Source organism: Chaetomium tenue (genome assembly GCF_020726465.1).
Source record: "Chaetomium tenue strain MPI-SDFR-AT-0079 chromosome Unknown F5144scaffold_5, whole genome shotgun sequence".
In the NCBI taxonomy this organism is placed as follows: Eukaryota; Fungi; Ascomycota; class Sordariomycetes; order Sordariales; family Chaetomiaceae; genus Chaetomium; species Chaetomium tenue.
In genome coordinates, this window is record NW_027117333.1 from 2,156,768 (window position 1) to 2,176,758 (window position 19,991).

Sequence of the window (19,991 nt, forward strand, 5' to 3'; positions counted from 1 at the left end):
CAAAACAGAGGGCGCTCCACCACTCAGGGCCTTTCCCCGTCTGCCCATCCGAGCTCCTTCGCTCATATACCTTACTTGACAACCCTGTGCTAACACGTATGGTTCGTAGATTTGGGAAATGGAAAGTTAGACCAACCGCCGAGCTCACAGCTATTACCCATTGCATCCTATCTTACTGGCAAACATTGCGCCTGCGCAACCGTTTGTGCGTCTTCCCGTCCCGCAACCCGACGTCGGCACGACTCGGGGATTTTCAGGCTCGTCGTCCACGACAGAGTCAAGGTGTCTTCGTACGCTCCCATCTTCTCTCACGTGGCTGCGTTTGTCCACGCCATCTCCCGAGAGGCCTTGGATTGAGCCACCCAAGTTTCGCCTCGCAACGACATCAGCCTGCATATGCTGCGGTGCGACCAATTGCGCAGCCCCGCTACCATCCCATCGAGTGCCAACGCATCACTCCAATAGATTGGGTGCACACATCCAGCCCAATCCACAGGTACAAAGTGACTTGAGCTTGTCAGTGTGCCTTGATCCTCCCGATAGATCAGGGCCTTTAAGCTTTACCAGCCGTCGCGAAGCCTCTGGATCAACTGGAGTGGTACTCTCAGTGTCGCGTCTCCATTGTCGAATCCTTATCAGATCTACCTGCAGTCGGCTCCGCAATAGTCGACCCATACCCCCTATCATATCCACAGCAGGGCGATTGTCCCGGATCTAATTCGACGTTTTCGTCGGCATCTCTCCGAGGATGATGGAATACGCGCAATACCAGCAACAACCGCAAAGCGCACACTCACAGCCGCACATCCAGACAGGGTATCCTACCTCTGCAGGCGGCAACAGCATTACTTCGCCGTCCACGCAACATCTGTCGCAAACATCACCGATACTCCCTTCGCAGCAACACCAGCCCTCGCCAACACAGCAACACGGCATGTACCAACCAGGGTATGGGGTGGCCCAACAAAATATGCACTATGGCCTGCAAGGGATGCAAGCTGCTGCCATGGCGGCCACCGCCGCCGCCGCCGGCTCTTCGTATCCGTACATGCCTTCGGATCCCAGCCTGCAGCAGTCGCCTAGGATGTCGGGTGTCGGCGCGAAGAAGGACGCCAGGGCAGGGCCGCGGTCGCCTCAGCAGATGGCCAACATTCCCCAACAGCGGAGGCTCAGCCAGGTCGCCAGCCCCGGCGTCCCGAACGCCCCCACGATGCTGAACCACGGCGGCCCCCGCACGGCTGTTCCCCCTCCCATGTCAGCCGCGCAGCAAATGCCCCCGCCTCAGTCCCCCGAGATGGCGTCTGGAGCCGTTGAGGAGTCGCCCCTTTACGTGAACGCAAAGCAATTCCACCGAATCCTCAAGCGACGAGTGGCTCGGCAGAGACTGGAGGAGGCGCTTCGGTTGACTAGCAAAGGTCGCAAGCCGTACCTGCACGAATCGAGGCATAACCATGCTATGCGCCGGCCTCGCGGCCCCGGTGGGCGCTTCTTGACAGCCGAGGAGGTTGCTCAAATGGAGAGGGACAAGACGGGTGGCGGACCCGGCGAGAAGACGGAGGAGCAGCCGGCGAGCACCAAGACTGCGGCGGGCGGGACGAAGCGCAAGTCGGAAGGCGGCGCGAACGGGCCGTCCAAGAAGACCAAGCGGGCGAGATCGACCCCCGAAGACGACGAAGACGAAGACGAATGATGACGGAAGGGGGAGGATGAAGAAAGAGAGATGCGGTTGAGGTCTATACCCGTTTTTTAAATGTCCCAAGACATGTCATGAAGTTACGACAAGCAACCCCCCTTACTCTTTATTCATCTAAACTGGAATCGCGCGCGCGCAAAGAGGAATGAGTTTGGCGAGGAGTCTTTGGGCCGAGCGAGAGATGGCGTGTTTCGAGTGTTTCCTTCTGTTTCTTTTTCAGACTGGGCGACACTTTAGTATGGCTTTTTCTGTGCATCAACAGGGCAGCTCTCGGGAGCGACCACTCGTTTTCACGTTTTCGGTTTGTGATCGTGTTTTGGTTTCTGTTCTGGTTGGCGAAGCGGCTCGGGCATTTCGTATTTTCCCTCTCCCGGATACCAACGATACACTTGGCCTCACAGCATATCAGCGACACAGAGCATAGCATGGCGGTCCCCATTTGGCAGGCTGGGTTTTCTGGGTTGGGGGTTCCTGGGATGGGACGGCGGTTGGGCGGGGGCAGGAGCACTCCTTTGCAGCGGTTTTGGGAAGGAAGACAGCGCATCACGCGGTTACGACGGATACCCCCCAACATACCCCCTGATTGTGGATGCGTTTTTACTTTTCTTCCCTTCGATGCTATTGTTTATTATTTTATTTGTTTCTTTTTCGCCGGCGAGGATAGCCTCTTGTGCTTTTAGCTGGGCGTGTGGTCTGGTCGTCAACTGGCAGAATGGAACCCGCGATGGGACAACGAAAACAGGAGAGGAAAGAAGAAAAAAGACAACATCAACCCAACAAGAACGAAAAAAAGAACAACAAGGCTCAGGGCGGGACGTGGCAGTACTGGAAACAAACTGCTGCAGTTCGTCTTGCGCGTATCGGCATTCGTGTCGATTACTTTTCTTCCCTTCCATAAGGTGGTGATATGGGATTGTCACTGGTCAACGGGGAGTCAGACAGTGACAGGGAAGGAAAGGGTCTAGTGGTGTCAGATGATAATAAAGAACAGAGCCACTTAGTGGACATAGGAGGCCGAACTCAGTGTAGATGCAGACGAAAATTTCGATTATAGGAGCGAAACAAAAGCGTCCCAGAACCGTGATTGTATTTTTATTTTAGTCTCTTATCATTTGACATCTTTTGTTCAGTTCTTGGCTTCTGTCTTGTTTCTTGATTTCTTGTTTTCCCTCCAAGTCCGGCTTCTTATGTCCAGAGGTTGAGAGCGAACCGAACTTAAAGCACTGCGCCCAAGATGTAGCCTGGGGATCGAATGCCGGGTGGGGAATCGCTGAGGTCAACGGTCCCGTTTAAAAAAATCCCGGGTACAGCGGCCGGGGAGCGTCGTGGGTGTTAGACTCTGTATGGTCAGTCCGTCGCCGGATACATGAAAAATTGAATCTGGATATATTCTTCTTGCGCTTTGAGTGGTTGCATACCAGACCACCCTCGCTTGGCTTTCGTCCGATTGGAGTGAATTCAGATGGGCGATGGGTGTTCTGACAGGTGGGATCGGATCGAACCAGACTAGGACTGCTGCGTGCGGGCCGCTAGATGACGCGCCGGCGGTTGGCTTGCCGATTTGATGAGGCCGGCGCGATCTCGGGACGGGGCGGCGGGCCCGGTCGGAGGTTTTATTTTTTGGCGGACTGCGCGAACACAATTTGTCTGCCTGTCCTTGTTAGTCAACCCCAACCCTGAGAAAGTGAACCCGGCCCATCATGCCTTAGAATCAAGGCACCGAGATTCATTCCCACCACAACGGTCAGCAAAACCAAAGTGGGTCCTTCCACCAACAACCAGGTCAGGCTCGGCAACTGCATCCACTGAATTGCACATCAACACTGCACTGCCTTATCACGCATTTGCAGAAGGCGGCGCAACACTCAAAATGTTATTCTTCAGGTGAGTTCATCTCATTCCCTACCGAAGCAGCTATGTACAAATTTCGTTTCGGGATATCCCACTATATTCCTTCTGCGAGCTACGGACTAGGCTGGGAACTCGGGCAATGAGCAGGCAGCATCGACGAGGGAAGGCGTTCACAGTGTGTGAGAAATAAGATTTTGGGATATGTATACTCACCACACCGCAGCTTCTTCAAAACCCTCATCGACCACGAGGTCACGGTCGAGCTCAAAAATGACATCCAGATCCGTGGTGTCCTCAAGAGCGTCGACCAGTACCTCAACATCAAGCTCGACAACATCCAGGTTCTTGAGGAGATCAAGTACCCTCACATGGTGAGTTTGTGCTGCTGGGGGATAGAGGGCGGCGGCGGCGGCGGTGGTGGTGATGATGATGATAGTGGGGATGGTGGGAGGAAGAGGGTTTACGGGTGGGATCGATGCTGACGGGTGGGTGATGTCACAGAGCGCTGTTAAGAATGTTTTCATCCGCGGCTCGGTAGTCCGTTACGTGCATCTCCCTGCGAATGCGGTGGACGTGCCGCTACTAGAGGACGCTACGAGGAGAGGTACGTTTTTCACTGAGCCCGCGGGCGCCATCGAGACGTCCCGTTGGTTCTGTCCCTGTAGGCTAACAACGTGCAGAGGCGGCAAACCAGGCTGGAAAGGGGAAATGAGCGAGAGATAGGAGAAGGGGCGTTGGTTATGCCATGCGCGTGGACACCGGGAGGAGCTTTGCTTGCTGGAGCGCCAAACAGAGCCGAGAGAGGAATGCTCTGGACCCTGCCAGGAATGGGTAATACTTCAGAGCACCGGCAAGAAATGAGTACTGGACCACATTTAATGCCAAAAGAAAGGGGGGCTTTTGGCTGGTGATATGAGAACAAGTCATCTTTTCTCATGGGAGGAATGGACAATGGGGAGCGCCGTTGGTGCCCAGATAGGAAATACCCTCGAACATCAAAGTTGGCTGGAACTTTCTCAAACCGCGTCCTGATATTATCTTTTCAAGGGCGGCGAGGAGAATGCAAACGTCCCATTCAACATTCACTATACTCCTCCTTAAAACCCCCCCTAGATTGCTGTGCTCTCAGATTCCAACCATTTTCTCCCATAATCATCCACCACCCGGTCCGTCACCCCCATGAACCCTTCACACCAACACGCCGAGACCCCATCAGCAAACTCTCCACACACAAACCCAAACAAGCAACACAAGTGCACAGTAATAAGACACACCACCCAGACCCCACCGCCCAAAATTCCCTCAACCCCAACATACCTTACCTGATGGACCCCCCAGTGGAAACCTCCCCCCGCCAAGCACTACAAAAGCACCCTAAACCCAAACACCACGCACAACACACACATTCCACAAGGGGAGCTTGGCTCAGTTGGAAGAGCGCAGGTCTCATATTGAGTTATGATCCCGTCTTTAGACCGGGGCTATCCTGAGGTCGTGAGTTCGAGCCTCACAGTTCCCAGTTGGTGAATGGTGGTGGAGGGAGATGCGTTGCTTTTTTTTTGTTTGGCGCTGCTTTTTTGAGAGGGGTGGTGGGTTGGGTTTTCTTTTTGTTTGAGTGGAGGGTTTGTTTTGGTATCCCATGTTTGTTCTCGCAGTTTGGTTGTTTGGCCAAGTCGATTTTGGGTGAGTGGGTTGTTAAGTCTCCGCGGATACTATGGGATGGGGAAAAAGGGGATTTATTTACATATTTGTTATACAATATACCCAGATAAGATAACTGGTATTCCCAACAGCACCAGCCTACACCATGAATAGGGCCCCCTTATACACCACACCGTCCCCAACCCCCCTCAACTACCAATAAACCCCCCCACCCCTTCCATCCTTCCCCTCCCACAACGCCACCCCCTTCCCATCCACACCCCCTTTTCCCTCCCCCTCCCTCAAAACCCGCACCACCCCCCCCCTCCTCCTCTCCCCCACCCACCTCTCAACCCACCCCCTCATCCGCCTCCTCCCCCCTTCACTCCCCACCCCGACCGTCGGCACGACGCGCTCGATGCGCAGCGCCAGCACAAACAGCGCCAGCTCGCGGAAGCTGCTGTGCTCGCTGTAGGGCGCGCCGAAGCACAACGCCTCGGCGGTGGCCCCGCGCTGCGGGACCAGGTCGCGGACTGCGAACCGCGGGCGCCAGGATGGGTGGTGCAGGAGGTGGAGGGTGGGGAGGGAGGTGGGGGGGAGGTTGGCGGTTATGGGGGCGGAGGAGGAGGAGGAGGAGGTGGTGGTGGTGGTGGAGGGGGGGCGGTAGTTCCAGCCGGAGGGGCGGAAGCCGATGATGTGGCTGAATTCGCCGCGTGCTTTGTAGGCGGAGAGATACTCAGAGAGGGTCTCGGCGCGGAGTTCCATGAGCATTTGCATGTGGACTTGGGCTTCGGTGGGGTTAGAGGTGAGCAGTGAGGCGAGTTCTGGGTCGTCGAGCTGCTTGCACATGCGGATTTTGGCGGGGGTGGCGTAGATTTTGGTTTGCAGGGCCTGGGCGATGGCGACGCAAATGCGTTCTTTGCCAATGCTGTAGGTGCCGCAGACCACGAGGAGGCGGTTGGAGTTGCGGCGGCGGCCGTTGAGGGCCGTGAAGGCGTTGTCGGGTGGGGGAGAGGAGGGCTTGGTCGATGTGGAGGAAGTGGTAGTGAAGAACTTGCTGACATCTTTGTTGTTGGCAGAGGCGCCGCCGCGTTGCCGGCGTAAAAGGGTTTCCCACTGCCCGTTGTCGTTGGCGAGAAGGCTTTTGTTGAGGAGGGAGCAGAGCTCGGCACAGGCAGTTATCACGTCGTTTTGCGGAGGGAAGGAGTAGCGAGGGTTGAGGTAAGTGGTATCAAGATAGCACACGTCTATCTTCTGTTGTTTTGTCCGGCCGGATATGGCATCAACTGTTTCGGGCCGCAGCTTTGGGTGTTCGACATGGGCAGGGCATGCCCGGAAATCGCCGCAATGAAGGACCCGCTGCGTTCTTCCGCCAGTTGTCTTCTCGAATAGAAAGAGCGAGCTTCCAGGGCAGTGGTTCGCCGGGATCATGGTGACCATGACTCCGTTAGTGTCCGGGACCGGCACTGTCTTCTCAAACTCTAACTCAACCACATATTTAGCTGCCGTCTTCAGCTGCGACTTGACCAAAGAGCCCGTAACCTTGCTGCAGTAGATCGGACCATGCGTCCAGTTGGCGGTTAAGCCTATGTAATGATCGCTGTGGAAGTGGCTCAGGAAATATGCTTCGCAGCCTTCCACGGCGCCATAACGAAAAGCATCCACGCAGATAGAAAAACCGGGCATGATCTTGTAAAATGGGCAGGTCCGCTTGTACGCGGGCATTCCCCTAGCAGCAGTTTCCGCCGCGGCAGCCGTCGACCAAGCAGCATCCTCTGCGTGACCGGACATCAGCTTCGTAAATGCCGAGTTTGACGGCCTTTCCTTAGCTTCAGCTCCGAGACTGATAGGATTCGCCTGTCCCGGTCTCGCGATAGCAGCTTTAGCGAACCGCTTACTCACAGCCGCACCCTCAGTTTCGATAACATCACCGGGCGGTTTTGGTAAAGGGGTAGGGTTTCCATCCAGACAGGAATTGACATGCGCAGTCGCTTGGTCTGGCGTCGCACCCGTGAGGCTACCATTACAGACCGGGCAACACTCCGTCATCGTTTCGTCGTCAACAAAGTCGTTCCCTTCGTATTCTTCACCACCCTCTTCCGCCTCTAGCCGTGCCTGCTCTTCCATGTATCGCATCGCCCTGAGTTCTTCGCCGGTAAAATCCTCGTCCTCGAATAGGTCGGCATCGCCGCTGTCTTCTGGAATGCCATCTTGCGCGGCGCCGGCCTGGTTATCGTCACCTCCCAGATCCGCGCCCGACGTCTGCTGCCTCAAAAGCGGCGGCTTCCTGGAAATGGTCGTCCCATTGGTAAGCTTCGCCGGTCCAGTGCCTCGGTCTCCACCATTGGAATCATCAAATGCAGGCTGCAGCGATCTCACCCTTGGTATTGCCGATGACACCGGCTCGTTCTCCTTGTCGTCCCCGTCGTCGTCCTCTTCGTCAGACGACTCGTCCAGGAACGGATTGCCCGCCTTCCTTTTCGGCGCGGCTGTTGGGCCTGCTTTCGAGTTCGTTGCTGAGACCGTTTGCTTGACGTTTTCTGGTGAACCCGTACGAAACACACTCTCCTTCTCCTCTGAAGCGGAGCCAGGCTCGGGTGCAGGACTCAACCGCCGCCTCTTAACCGCCCCCTTAACCTCATTATATCTTACGTCCTCCTCATCCGTGCCTTCCTCTCCGCAATCCGCACGAGAGGGGCTCGCCTCATATAGATCGTCATCCCCCTCCTCTTTTACCTCGTTCACCTGCCCCTCGTCCTCCACCCCCTTAATTACTACCCCATTGTCCCCTCCCCCAATAAACAACTCTTCATCCGGCGCGGGCGCCTTCTTAAAGAAGCTCAGAATACTCTGATTCGGCTTCGATTTCGTCTTCGGTTTCGCCCCCTTTGTCGCAGAGGGTAACGACAACGGCCCTGTGCTTCTTACGGCAGGTTTTTGTGGGGTTTTTAATCGGGTTTGGGAGAGTTTTGATTTCGCCGATGGCGCCATTGTTTCGACTCCTACAGAGTATTTCGCCGGACTTATCTCGGGTTGGGGTATAGGCGAGGATGGTGGTCGAGATGGTTGTTGCGGCGACAGGCAAAAAAGTGGTTTGAGGGCTTGGAAGTGGAATTGGAAAACGCGGTTCTCGACGGAAAAGGTGGGGGGTGAGACGCCACTGGGCTTCGCGCTGTCACGTGCACACAATTGCCATCATTAAAGAAAGGGGTTCGGTGGGCAGTTAATGACACCATCAACAATAACGACACCATGATAATGGTACACACGGTATCTTGAACTTGGCAGTATTGATTCAAGGTCCATTTGATTGAATTTCCGCTGATGGCGGTCAAAATATACAGGCTAACTAACCCGACCGACTCGTAGTCTAATTCGCTTTTGTTTCCACCCAGCCAAATAGATCCCGTCAACAAACACCCACACAATCCGATGTTTAGTCCTCCTCCTCGGCCACCGCCTCGGGCTCCGGCCCCTCGTCGTCATCATCCAGGCCGTCGGCCGGGACCTCGTACAGGCGCAGGATGTTCTTGTTGGGGTCCTTGACGAGGACGTACTTACCCTCCTCGCGCTGCAGGCACATGTCAGCAATAGTGCGCACGATACCCCAACCGTTGGACAGCTGCAGGTTCATCTGGTTCGCGAAGTCCTTGGGCTTCCAGCCGACGCAGCCGAGGATGACGTGCTTGTCGTTCGCCTTGGGTGTCACACGGGAGACGAAGCTGAGCTCTTGTTAGCGGGCTATTATTTCATGGGTGTTAGTCTGCAGACGAGGGATGGACTCACCCAAGCTTCATGACATCGGCCTTGGCTAGGATACTCTGCACGGTCCAGCGCGCCAGCTTGCAGCTGTTGTTCTTCATCTCGGTGGCAACGACGGCGCCGCGCTGCGACACCAGCTTGGTGCGCCAGTCGAGCGCGCCTCCGCTGCCCTGGGCCTTGCTGTCGAACTCGTTCAGCGCATGGACCGTGACGAACTGGTCCTCGCCGCTGGTAGGGTTCTTCTGGACGGCGTCCAACTCCGTGCGGACAACCAAGTATGTGGGGGTCTCCTCGCTGGTAGAAAGGTCGAACCGGCGGTACTTGTAGGCCTTGGAAGCGGGCGGCTCCGTCTCCTCGGAGGCGCTGTAGAAGGGGTTCTCGTTCGCCATCTCGACCTTTTGGTTCGAGCTCTCGAGCACAACCTGGTTGACGAAGTTGTGGTTGATGTAGGTGGCCTCCTCCGCAAGCGCGCCGGGCTGGTTGATGACATCCTTGGAGCCCTCGGACGCCTCAAGTGGCGCGTCGGCCGCGTTCTCGTTAACGGTGACCATGTCGAGCGCGGCGTTGTCGCGCTTGTCGAGGAACACCTTGTTGCCCTGCCGGACGATGATGATGTCCCAGGGGTACATGGATCGCGGGGCGCACATGAGCATCGACAGGATGCTATCAGTGGCGAAGATGGTGGCCTCGTCCTTCTCGGCGAGCTCCTGGATGATGGGATCCGACGAGGTCGTCACGTTGTACACGGCGCGGTCCATAACAGCCAGCTTGCGCTCGGCGCTCTTGACGGGCGGCTTGTCGTACGACCGGTCGTAGTAGTATAGGAAACCGTAGCTGTCCACATCCTCACCCTCGTCGGTGTCCAAGTTAAGCTTGCTGAGGCGGTTGTAGTCGATTTCCTCAAGGAGCTTCCAGTCGGGCCTGATGTTGACCGAGGCGTCACGGTTGCGCTGCGGCTTGTCGTAGTCCTTCCAGCCAAAGCGACGCCCGCGCGCACCACCACCCCGCCCGCCGCCACGGTCGTTGTAGCCGCCGCCGCCGTATTGCTGGCCGCCGCGCCCGCCGCGCTGGAACTGCTGGCGACCACCGCCCCTGGTGTCCTGGCCACCACGGCCGCGCTGCCCCCGGCCGCGGGTGAAGATGGCGCCCCGCCCGAAGCGGGTCTTGCCTGTATCGCGGACATTGGAGACGACGGAGAAGGAGGCTTCGTCCTCCGCTACGGGAGGCGCAAAGAGAGACGCAGAGCCTGCGCCGTAGACTTGCTGGTCTGCATGCACAACAAAATCGTCAGTCCGCCATCACACCAAAAAAAAAAAAAAAAAAGACATGACCCCTCCTTGCGACACAGGGCGATAACGCACCACGGTAATTCCTGTTGTATTGTTGTCTGCCACGGCCGTCCCTGCCATCCTTGGCGTCAGTCCAGTCGGCCATGCGACCGAGCTTGTCGCTCTTGGAGAAGGGGGCGTAGGGGACGCCATTGAGGGTGGTCTCGGTGGTGATGGGGGGCCCCCAGGTGCCGTCGGAATCGGGCAGCGAATTGATCAGGTCGACGAGGGGCGACGTGCCCGCCGTGTATTCCGCCATGGTCGGTATTGTCTGCCGCTAAAAAATTGGAGTGAGACGTATGATGTGGGAGGGCGGTGGTTTAAAATGTATGCCTCTTGCCGCGGGATCGACAAGGGTGTTGATACGGCGTCTGGTGTTGCGGGACGGGGCAAAGCTTCCCAGGTTCCTTTTATTTTCGAGGTCGAAATTCTCTTTGGTGGGGTTGTGTGGTGTGGGGCATCCCTCCCAGGCTCAGATTTGGTAGTGGTGGTAGGCACAGTGCGGATAGTGGCACCGCTGGCCCTTCTGGTAATGACATGAACTGATGTGAGTCTGTTCAGACCACTTATAATACTAGATATAAGATGAGCAACCTAGATAACATAGAAATATAAACAAGCCCACCTCCCAGCCCATCCATCCATATCCAAAAACAAACCAAAAAGAATAGAGCAAAAAAACAAACCAAAACCCCCCAACCCAACCCAACTCAACACCTACCTAGGTAACTAGTACCCACCCATCCCAAAATCCGGCCTCATCGAAAACACATTCTCCAACGCATCGCGGACCTCAAACTCCTCCATCACCGCCCCAAACCCATAGCAGCGCACCTTGCCCCCCAAATCCTCCGCCAGGCGCGCAAAGTCCTCCGTACGCAGCTCCCCCAGCCGCGGATGCGCGAGCACCATGCCCCAGGCCATGACGGGGGTGATCTCGCCGTCCAGGTTCAGCCGCTTGCTGAGGTCCAGCAGCGTCGTCAGGTCGCCCTTGTTGAGCGTCCACGTGCCGCCGGCCGCGGCCGGGGCCGCGCCGGTGCCGGGGCCGGGGTTTGGGTGTTCGGCGGGGGCGTGGTTGTGGATGTGCCCGCCGCCGCCGCCGCCGCCGCCGTTTTGGGCTTGGGGCTGCTGGCCGAAGGGGATGTCGGGGGAGAGCTCGGAGAAGGGCTCTGGTGGGCAGGATGCCATCAGCGCGTGGCCGCAGGGCTCGCGGATGCCGGTTGTGACGGCCCGCTCGAGCATCCAGGGGAGGTGGTTCATGCAGGGGTTTTCGAGGCTGTGGTGGGGGAATGGGTTAACTTTCTTGGTTTCTCAAGGTTTTTTAGGACTCATGGTCCTTAGTGAGAGATCCGTTCTACTACTTACGTCAACACAAAGTCGACACCGGCCTGCTCGTAGTCTATGTTCGGAAGCTGGTTCGGCTGGCCCCCAGTGCCCGCCGCGACACCCAGGCTACTCCCTTGTCCGGAGAGTTGGTGTTGGTGGTGGCTGTGGCCGTGGGGGTAGGTGGCGCTGTTTGGTGATATCCCCCCGCCCCGGCCGCCACTGCCTGCTGACAAAGGCGGCGGCGTGAAGGCGCTCGTGTTGCTGGATGCCGGGGCGTAACTGGCCCCCATGCTCGCGCTCGGGTTGCTAGCCGAGTCGTCCAGTACGCTGCCACCAGGCAGTGATCCACCAATACCATTCTGGGCTAGCAGCGCTTTGAGCTGCCGGTTTTCGTCCGCGAGGCGCGCCTTGTCTTGCGAAATATGGCTGAAGATCTCCTTCAACCGCAACACCTCGTCCTCGAGGGCTTTGATGTAGAGCTCTTTACGCTCTCGGTGGGTTCTGCCGCGGATTAGCTAAAAGCCCGCAATTGGATCCCCTTGCTAGCCGGGTCATGTTCACCTCTGAGCTTGCCGATTGAGTTCTTGCCGCCTTGTCAGGGCCGGTTTGCTGTCTGGCTTGGGACCTCGTCGCTTTTGTGGCTGTCCATCCCTTGTCGTCCTCTTCTCATTCACAGACTTGAGGAAATCCAGGTTCAGCGTCGACAAGGGAGTTTTATCCTGACCGGTGGGCCCGCCACCAAACCCCCTCTGAGAGGGTTGGCTTGGGGAGAGGGATGTCATGGCTGGCCAGTCGTAGAGCGACGGAACAGACGGCCTCCTATGCGTAGGGGATGAAAAGCTGGTTGGTGAAGGGTAAGCCGCAGTGGCTACGGGCCCGAAGTTAGCAGCCATCCTGACAGCGTGTATCTCAAGACTCGGGGGTGATTCTGGGAATGAGTAGCAAGCCAATTGCGTCGATCATGGCAAGACATAGATAGGTAGGTAGGGGCAATAGACAAGCGGGGTCGATCTGCCTTTTTAAGAGCTTTGATCGAAAGGGATGCGCGCGGGCGTCGTACAGACTTACTCCGAACATACCTGAGGTAATGATCTCCCCTGGGATGTCTTTTGATGCAAATTGCGGTAGTGGTGTTGAGGACGGACAAAGGTAAACGGATGGGGTGGTTACAGCGAGGACTCGGGGACTCGAGGTGTCAATTCATGCTCATGAGGGAGTGACGGGCTTGGCGCGGGACAGGGTGTGGCTCGAGCATAAAGGTGAGTGACGGTTGGGAAGTTATGAAACAGTTGCGGACAGAGCCGTGTGTGAAGATCCTCCTGGATATTGCTGCAACCGCCGGGGAGGGCCCAAGATTTGAGTTATCGATTGATTGAGTAGAGATGAGTCAGGTGGTTAACTTGTCGAATGCAGTGTACACAATAGAAGGGAGTTGTTAGTGGCAGGGCTATTGTGGAACCGGACCACCTGAATTGATAGTGTCCGGAGCCCCGGACGTGTCGAAAAACCGAGCGACTTCGCAGGGCGCTGCGCGTCAAGCCTTGCGTATCCGATCAATTCTGACAAGACGAGGAGAAGGTAGAAAACTAGGCAAATTTCCACGTCAAAGAGCTGAGGGTGTAAGCATCCGCTAAGTACTTGTAGTAAAGTCATGCAGGGGCTGAGCCACTCGATGGAGCCGATGCAACTATTTGTGGACCGCGCAATCTTGGGGCAACCTACGATGCCAGTTCCCGGTGGTTCCTTCCATCGCTTTAGGGGGCAAGTCAACTAAACTTTCCGAACACTAAACCAAGCCAGCGAACCTCAACACCTAACCGTAAACATGCGACCAACTTTATTCTATGATTGTGTCTAAATGGCTGGATGTGACCTATAATCAGGTATTTTGCCCTCGCCGCTGCCGGCTACTCGGCACCTATCTGCGCCACTCGGTTTCGCTCGTGCTTACTCAGGAGGCGCATCGTCGATGTGCGCAATGAACCATGAGAGCAACCCCCTCCCCCCAAATATTGAGCGACACTGCCCTGAAATCCTAAAATCAGGGCGGCGTGTGCCGGCATTCCCCGGATTTCTGAACCAGATTTGGTTAGGATCATAACTTTCGGGTTAACTACCTAACTCGTGCTGCCACAACAACATACCTAGGCTTGAATACTAACACAACAACAAAACAAACCCCTGAAGACCCCCAACAGTAAAGTGCACAATTAACCAGGCCTCTCCCCATTTTTAACATGGAGCAAAATCGCCGACGTGATCTCGAGCGCACACAATATGACATGCTGTGCGCCTTGACCGAGTATATCCATGAACGAAGTCCTTCCATTTTGGATGATGCCGACCTCGAGGCGCTTGGTGTTGTGAGATCGACGAACCTCGATGTCGACAGCCGATACCCATGCGACTTTGAGCCGCTGTTTTTCCCCCCCTGCTACGATGAGGACAGCGGCCTGGAGGAAGAGGCCGACCAGGCCCGAAAACTGTGGCGCGAGACTCTCGACGACCAGAAACACCTTGATCCCGAATGGGTGGAAAACGCGGGCTACATATACGCAACGATGAGGGCGCATTGGTTTGATGGCGTGTTGGCCCGCTTACAATACGACTACGACGGTGAAATGCATCCCATGTACGTTGTTTTCTCTCCGTTACCATCCCCAAGCTCGCCATTTACTAATACGGCAGACAAGCAACAACTAAACGGATGCAGACCAAGAAGATATGGCTTCCCTGCCGCTCCAATCGGCGGTGAATACAGCGATACTATGTACGTGCCCAACTACTACCGGGTTCCTACCGCGGCCGACAAGCCTCACATGGGAATCATAATGCTCGACTCGAACGTGGCGCCGGAGGGCAAAATGCTCTGGAGCGAGGTCGACGCCGCCGTTACTTTGCTGCGAGAGCAAATCCGCCCGGGGCGCTTCACCGATCATCACACCAAGCCGGTAAGCCACCTTTTCACAACGCACAACGTCTCTCTTCTGTCCTTCCCCCTCCACCCTCCACACCCCCCCCCCCCCCCCCAACAACAACAACCACGCCTTCCACAGCCATCGTCCTAACTAACCCCCTCCTCTCCCCAGGCCCTTATCTGCACCTTCGAGTGGGAAACCCACGCCCGCCTCACCCAAGCCCACCTCGACGCCCAAACCAACAAGATCATCATCCGGCAATCCCGCCAGCTCGACCTACGCGGCAAGGAACCACCGCCCGACGCCATCCTGCTGCTGCGCTGGCTCCTCAACTCGCCCGTGGGTGCCACGCGGTATGAGGATGAAGCTGTCAAGGGTGCTGATGATGGTGATGGTGGCGGCAAACCGGTGGTGGTGGCTGGGGTGGGAGAGGGGGCTGCCGGGTAGCGTCGTCGCGGATGCGGTGTCTGGGGCTGGTCGGGGGAGGGGTGGATTCGGCTTAGGTAGGGTGGGGAGGGGAGGGTTGCCTTCCGTGTCTAGGTTAGGGGGGTTTGTGTAAGATTGGGATTGTTGGGGTTTTGGAGCGAGTGTGTGAGGCCTAATGGTTGTATATGTAACTTACACAACCTGACGACGCCTTTTGGCTTTCGTTGCTATCCACTGGATGGGTCTTTTTGCCCTCATGTGTACCGGAGAACAAACTTCCATGGGCAGAATCCTGATTGCCTTTCGGTGTAGATGCCCCTCCACGAAGACGGGTGATCGGTGTGGGTGAACCATGATCCTCGTCTGTTCGTCCCATGCGCCCCCGGTTCTATTACGCCGAGTTCTCGCACGCCGTCCGAGCAAGCCTACCACCCTCTGGCCAAAAAAAGAAAAGAAAAGAAAAGAAAAAAGGCCGAACTCGAAAGGGAAGCAAAAAGTTAAGAAAGATGAAAGAGGTAAAGGAATCGGGAAGAGGCTGAGTAAAATAAAAACCATGAATAGACTTTGGACTTTCGTCGGCATCAGGGTACAGGTGCAGCCGAAGACAAAATCTCAAGCAAGCACAGGTATAGGTGATAGGCCCCAGTTTGCAAATTGTGTCATCCCTGGTCTCCAATGTGTTTAATATGCTACACGCCACTGTGATTATCGGGTCCGGGGATTGCTGTGTCCACATCGGCGGCTAAGGCGCCGGCCCGGGACTCCACTTTCGGCCGCTCTCCGCCGTTGCAAGTCCGGGACAGGCCGGATCGGGTCGTGGAGTGGGCCTCGGCTCTTAAGTTGACGACCACCCATCCATCTTTCTGTTCGGACAGTCTGATTCCTCCCCTACGGATTTAGCAGCCGCTTTAACACCCCTATTTCTTGTTGAGGCCTTTAGAGGAACTTGGTATTAGGCGTCAAGGCAAACTTCGAGTCATTGCAGTCAACAGATACGTAAAGTGAACACCCATTGGTTTGGAGAACGAGGCGTTCTTGACACTGTTTCTTCTTCCTTTATTTAATCTTCGAGAGATGTTGGCCCATCAAGAACTGGGAGCGACGGTTCCGATTGGCCCTTGATAGTGTGATATTGAGACTACCCCGACGCCATGTTTGACCGCAACTATTCGTCAAGATATCTTTGACTTCAGCATTGGTTTAAGAGAACCATTCAATTAGTCATAACTCTCCGGCAGTTATGAATTCACGCCGCCATTGAGTCTACGAACTCGGGCGTTTGGCTGAACAGGGGAGGCTTGATTGCCGTGAATGCGGAGCAAGGTTTGACGTGGGTAGGGGGGAAGAGAACGAGGAAGGGGGGCACAGCGTGCTGTTTGCTAACAACGGCCTCCTCGCTCGCCTAGCTCTGGTAAGAACCGATGACGTACTTTAGAGGCGGTAACTCTGGGCTCTTGTAGTAAAGTGGATTGGAGTGACGCCGTTGGCGATCGGGCAACAATCCTTGGAAAGGTCACGGGTGTCCCCGTATGGGCAGGAAATGCTCTTCGGAGAGAAGTCTGGCCGGGCGTCAACCACAGGTTACAACGACAATCTGGGTGTTGTACCGGAGCTTCTTGGCCGAGTTATTCACCGGTCATCAAACACATTGACCGAGTGGATTGCAAGCGGAGGGCAACTGAAGGAAGACAAAGTCGGGGTAAGTTTGGGGAAGCAGACAACCTTGTGTGTGTGTGGGTATCTCCTCACCTAAAGTGCTGCCCTTGCCTGTGTGTGGGAATTTCCACAGCAAACGTCATCTGTGAGGCTTTCAAACCCTGTGAAGGTGAGCTTTTGTGTTATTGAAGGACCATAGGACCTCCTCTGTCCAGGTTTCCCACTCTGCCCCATCATAATTACACAGTGCACTTGAGTGAAGATCACAGCAGCGTGCCGATCGGCCCATATGGAAGCACAAGAGAGGATGATCAGCCGTTTGATCGAGGAGTCGCTTTGAAACTGCTAGCCTATCGGGAACAAACTTATCGCCCAGCATGGTCCACCCACTCACAACCCGGACATTGCGTAACGCCTTTTCTATTTGTCAATGCCTCGAGCTGAGCTGGCGGGCGTATGCACAGGGACGAAGAAAGCATGATCCCCCTCACCGTCATCGAGTCCCTCCGCCATGGTCGAGTGACACAGCATGGATGAGGGCTTCTTTTTCTGCTTGACCCGTTTCAACGAACCCCATCGACTCCATTGGTGGCGTGGTTTTGGAGTCGCCTAAGTCGAGCAGAAAGAAGGCTTGGATAAATGCAAGAAGGGTGTGAAACATCGGACACCTCGCAACATTGTGAGTCTTGTTAACGAACCAGAGGACGTGGACAACGGCTCACTTGAGTTGATGAAGAGGGCCGTAGTATACGAATTGGAGTGAACATGCCATCTCGAAGAGCCGTCTCGCAACCTGAACAGGCTCACGAGCAAAAGAGGAGGCGGCGCTCCAGAGTCACAGTTACATGGGTCGATGCAGGAAAGCAACACAGGCGATCGAGATCGGCTCATTCTCACGGGCGACCTGGTTGCTTATCACGTGGTGAATGGTCCCAGAACTCGTTGCGGTGAAACGCTGGCCCACACAAAGGGTTATCGAATCGGAACGGTGACCCTTGGCCGATCCCGTCCGGCAATGGCGTCCCGGCAATGGCGGGGAGAGACGCGCTACTGGCCGGCGATATGCAGGCAGGGCGGAGCTGCCTTCAGCTAGTATTTCATCAGAGAGCTCAACCAGTCGTGTGACAGGCCAAAGTTTGGTTTCGATGTGGCGACCTCGAAGTTAAATGCTTGTGCTAGTGTAGTTACATTCCTTAAAATACACGTATGTACAAAGTAATCTCAACAGTTCCTCTGCGGTGAGAGGCGATCGTTTGCCACTCGGAAAGTGTACATTTGTCAGTATCTCAAGCAAGGAGTCAAGATGACTTGGAATCACGCCTCATTGCTCCATAGGGTTTGTTGATGTTGATGTTGTAACCTTTCTTCAAATGCTTCCGTAAACCGCGTAGTAGGAGTGATATGTGTATGTGGCACGTCTCACATATGTTGTCGTGAAACATGCCGCAATGAACCAGGCTTGGAGTTGTTACGTTTAGTTATGACACTCTTTTTGTCCAAGATATTAGGCTCCTGCCCATGGTTACCTTAGCTACAGGTCGGTGGGATTAACGGGAATAGAGACGCTGCTTGGCGACCCCGTGGACGGTTGGATGGCCGCACCCTTGTGAACCGGTGTATCGGGGCAGGCGGGGCATGGGACCGCTGTGCATTGTGGCATGGTGGTTTGTGGTAGCGCTGGGCTGAGAACTCTGATGAAATCGAGAACCTGGACGAAGCCGTTGGAATACCTCGTCATGTCTGCGAGCGGTGGTGCGTCGCGTGTGGCCCGAGGCGAATCTCGTCCCCGCGTCTCACTGGTGGCAAACTCCGGGGGTAATGAGCCGAAGAGTAGCCCCAAGCTAGTCAAAACTGAGGAGCTTACCGTGCAGAACCACCTGTACCCCGAGGGCCACGGACTTGCAGTAGTGCGCATGTAATCCTACCCAGGGCATGCAGCTTGTGAGCCCGGGAATACACATGAAGTGCTGTGGAGGGCGATGGCCTCCGATGTCCCCCCTCCTCACTTGGCGTGGTCTTGGTGGGCGTGCCCAGAGCTCTGGTTATTTGGTCCCGTATACTTCGTAACCGACGGTAGCTCCCAGGTGTTGGTGAGAACAACCTGGTTTACATAACCCCGAGCTGCAGGGTGGGCGCCGGATTCGAAGTTCGACATGGAGTTCGGCATCCCGGTAGAGGATTGTGGACGAGTGAGCGCGTGAGGGGACGGCAGGGATGAACTGTCCGCCGGTGCCCGTTGTGCGTCCGAGGAGGTTCTAGGCTCGCAGGCTTGCGTTGTCCATCGCCTCTAGGGCCGCAACCACTAGGACATGATCGATCGTTGATCCTGGAGAATGAGGTCACTTTCGTGGACTTTAAATTCGATGCGAGTCAGTATAGGGAGGGTTGGCGTGGGGAAATGAGAAGATAGAGGGTAAATGGGCTGCTTGGGCAACGATGGAGGGGTCCTTCGTCGCCTGCAGCTGTTTGGAGAACATCAGCCGTCTTGGGGCCACACGGCTATCAGTGGCTTGGAGAAACGGTGTCGAAGGAGGCCAATCGACTGAAGACGGCCTAGACCGTGGCGCCCTGCAAGTGCAAGTCGGCTGTGTCATCGGGCATCTCGTGCGACCCGGGGTCATGCAGGAGCAGAATGCCACCAGAGAACGGTTCCAGGGCTTGACAGGCCAGCAGCTTGTTTCTGGGCGCTGCCGTTGAAGATGAGGGGAGGGAGATCATCCAGGTCATGCTGAATTGACGATCAACCCGTTGCCCGAATCATAACGAGCCGAGAACGGGGCGGAAAGCGGAAAGAGAAAATAAGCCAGAAGAACTAACCGAGTGAACAGACACCCCCAATGGATGATGTAGTTATGACTGAAAGATAGAAATGGTAGTTATTCGTACCTGATCGTTCGAACCTGATCGTGATCATTAGGGCGTCAAGAGAGTAACAACCTACTTAGCAACCGCGCAACTCATTTCACACCACTCTCGAGCCACTGTGCAGGCCCGCTGCAGGGTTATGTCGTCCCATTTCGATGATACCTCGTCAGGTGGTCCCCGAATCTTCCGGAATGGTGACTGGTCGGGACGGGAATCCATCCTGAGGCACGGGCCAAGAGTGAGTGTTTCTGTTGACTTTGCTTTGCTTTCCAATCCACTGCTTGGCTTTCTCTGGCCGCGCGACGCAGCGGGAAAAAGCAAACCTGGCTCGAGCCTGGAAGAAAATAGAGTGGGCCCGGCTCGCCCAAAGTCTCGCGACCTTGGTTCCGTTGCTCCCGTCAGCACGTTCTGGGTAGCACTACCAGGCACATCCTCATGCCCATAACTTTGGCATTTCTGATTGGTAGAGCCATTTGTTCCCCGCTTCCAACGGCACCCCACGCCGCGCGCCGAGCAGCCACGAGC

General features: G+C 55.9%; 6 protein-coding genes and 1 non-coding gene across 7 annotated transcripts; 4 read left to right on the plus strand and 3 right to left on the minus strand.

Annotated features, from left to right (window-relative positions):
• Positions 1 to 376: 376 nt before the first annotated feature.
• F5144DRAFT_292666 (CCAAT-binding transcription factor (CBF-B/NF-YA) subunit B-domain-containing protein) lies at positions 377 to 1,745 on the plus strand. The gene has a single exon (XM_066783827.1). The coding sequence runs from the start codon at positions 749 to 751 to the stop codon at positions 1,688 to 1,690; it is 942 nt and encodes a 313-aa protein (XP_066641423.1). The 5' UTR covers positions 377 to 748; the 3' UTR covers positions 1,691 to 1,745.
• Positions 1,746 to 3,479: 1,734 nt separating this feature from the next.
• F5144DRAFT_577699 (uncharacterized protein) lies at positions 3,480 to 4,691 on the plus strand. Its single transcript, XM_066789217.1, has 4 exons — positions 3,480 to 3,577; positions 3,768 to 3,915; positions 4,046 to 4,148; positions 4,225 to 4,691. Exons 1-4 carry the CDS (start codon positions 3,564 to 3,566, stop codon positions 4,254 to 4,256), a joined length of 297 nt encoding a protein of 98 aa, XP_066641424.1. The 5' UTR covers positions 3,480 to 3,563; the 3' UTR covers positions 4,257 to 4,691.
• A 267-nt stretch (positions 4,692 to 4,958) lies between these two features.
• F5144DRAFT_t126 lies at positions 4,959 to 5,063 on the plus strand. The gene has a single exon. It is a non-coding gene; the product is annotated as a tRNA-Met (tRNA).
• A 176-nt stretch (positions 5,064 to 5,239) lies between these two features.
• F5144DRAFT_549404 (DNA repair metallo-beta-lactamase-domain-containing protein) lies at positions 5,240 to 8,176 on the minus strand (the record flags this gene model as incomplete). Its single annotated transcript, XM_066787577.1, has 2 exons — positions 5,240 to 5,256; positions 5,572 to 8,176. 2 exons carry the CDS (start codon positions 8,174 to 8,176, stop codon positions 5,240 to 5,242), a joined length of 2,622 nt encoding a protein of 873 aa, XP_066641425.1.
• A 297-nt stretch (positions 8,177 to 8,473) lies between these two features.
• F5144DRAFT_577705 (eukaryotic translation initiation factor 3 subunit D) lies at positions 8,474 to 10,793 on the minus strand. Its single transcript, XM_066789218.1, has 3 exons — positions 10,309 to 10,793; positions 8,972 to 10,214; positions 8,474 to 8,907 (listed from the first exon to the last, which is right to left on the minus strand). Exons 1-3 carry the CDS (start codon positions 10,532 to 10,534, stop codon positions 8,622 to 8,624), a joined length of 1,755 nt encoding a protein of 584 aa, XP_066641426.1. The 5' UTR covers positions 10,535 to 10,793; the 3' UTR covers positions 8,474 to 8,621.
• An 8-nt stretch (positions 10,794 to 10,801) lies between these two features.
• On the minus strand, positions 10,802 to 12,469 carry F5144DRAFT_515030 (uncharacterized protein). The gene is made up of 3 exons (XM_066786600.1): positions 12,163 to 12,469; positions 11,641 to 12,102; positions 10,802 to 11,551 (listed from the first exon to the last, which is right to left on the minus strand). The coding sequence occupies exons 1-3, from the start codon at positions 12,381 to 12,383 to the stop codon at positions 11,005 to 11,007; spliced, it is 1,230 nt and encodes a 409-aa protein (XP_066641427.1). The 5' UTR covers positions 12,384 to 12,469; the 3' UTR covers positions 10,802 to 11,004.
• A 1,115-nt stretch (positions 12,470 to 13,584) lies between these two features.
• On the plus strand, positions 13,585 to 15,020 carry F5144DRAFT_292925 (uncharacterized protein). Its single transcript, XM_066783828.1, has 3 exons — positions 13,585 to 14,233; positions 14,315 to 14,552; positions 14,691 to 15,020. The coding sequence occupies exons 1-3, from the start codon at positions 13,839 to 13,841 to the stop codon at positions 14,964 to 14,966; spliced, it is 909 nt and encodes a 302-aa protein (XP_066641428.1). The 5' UTR covers positions 13,585 to 13,838; the 3' UTR covers positions 14,967 to 15,020.
• Positions 15,021 to 19,991: the final 4,971 nt, after the last annotated feature.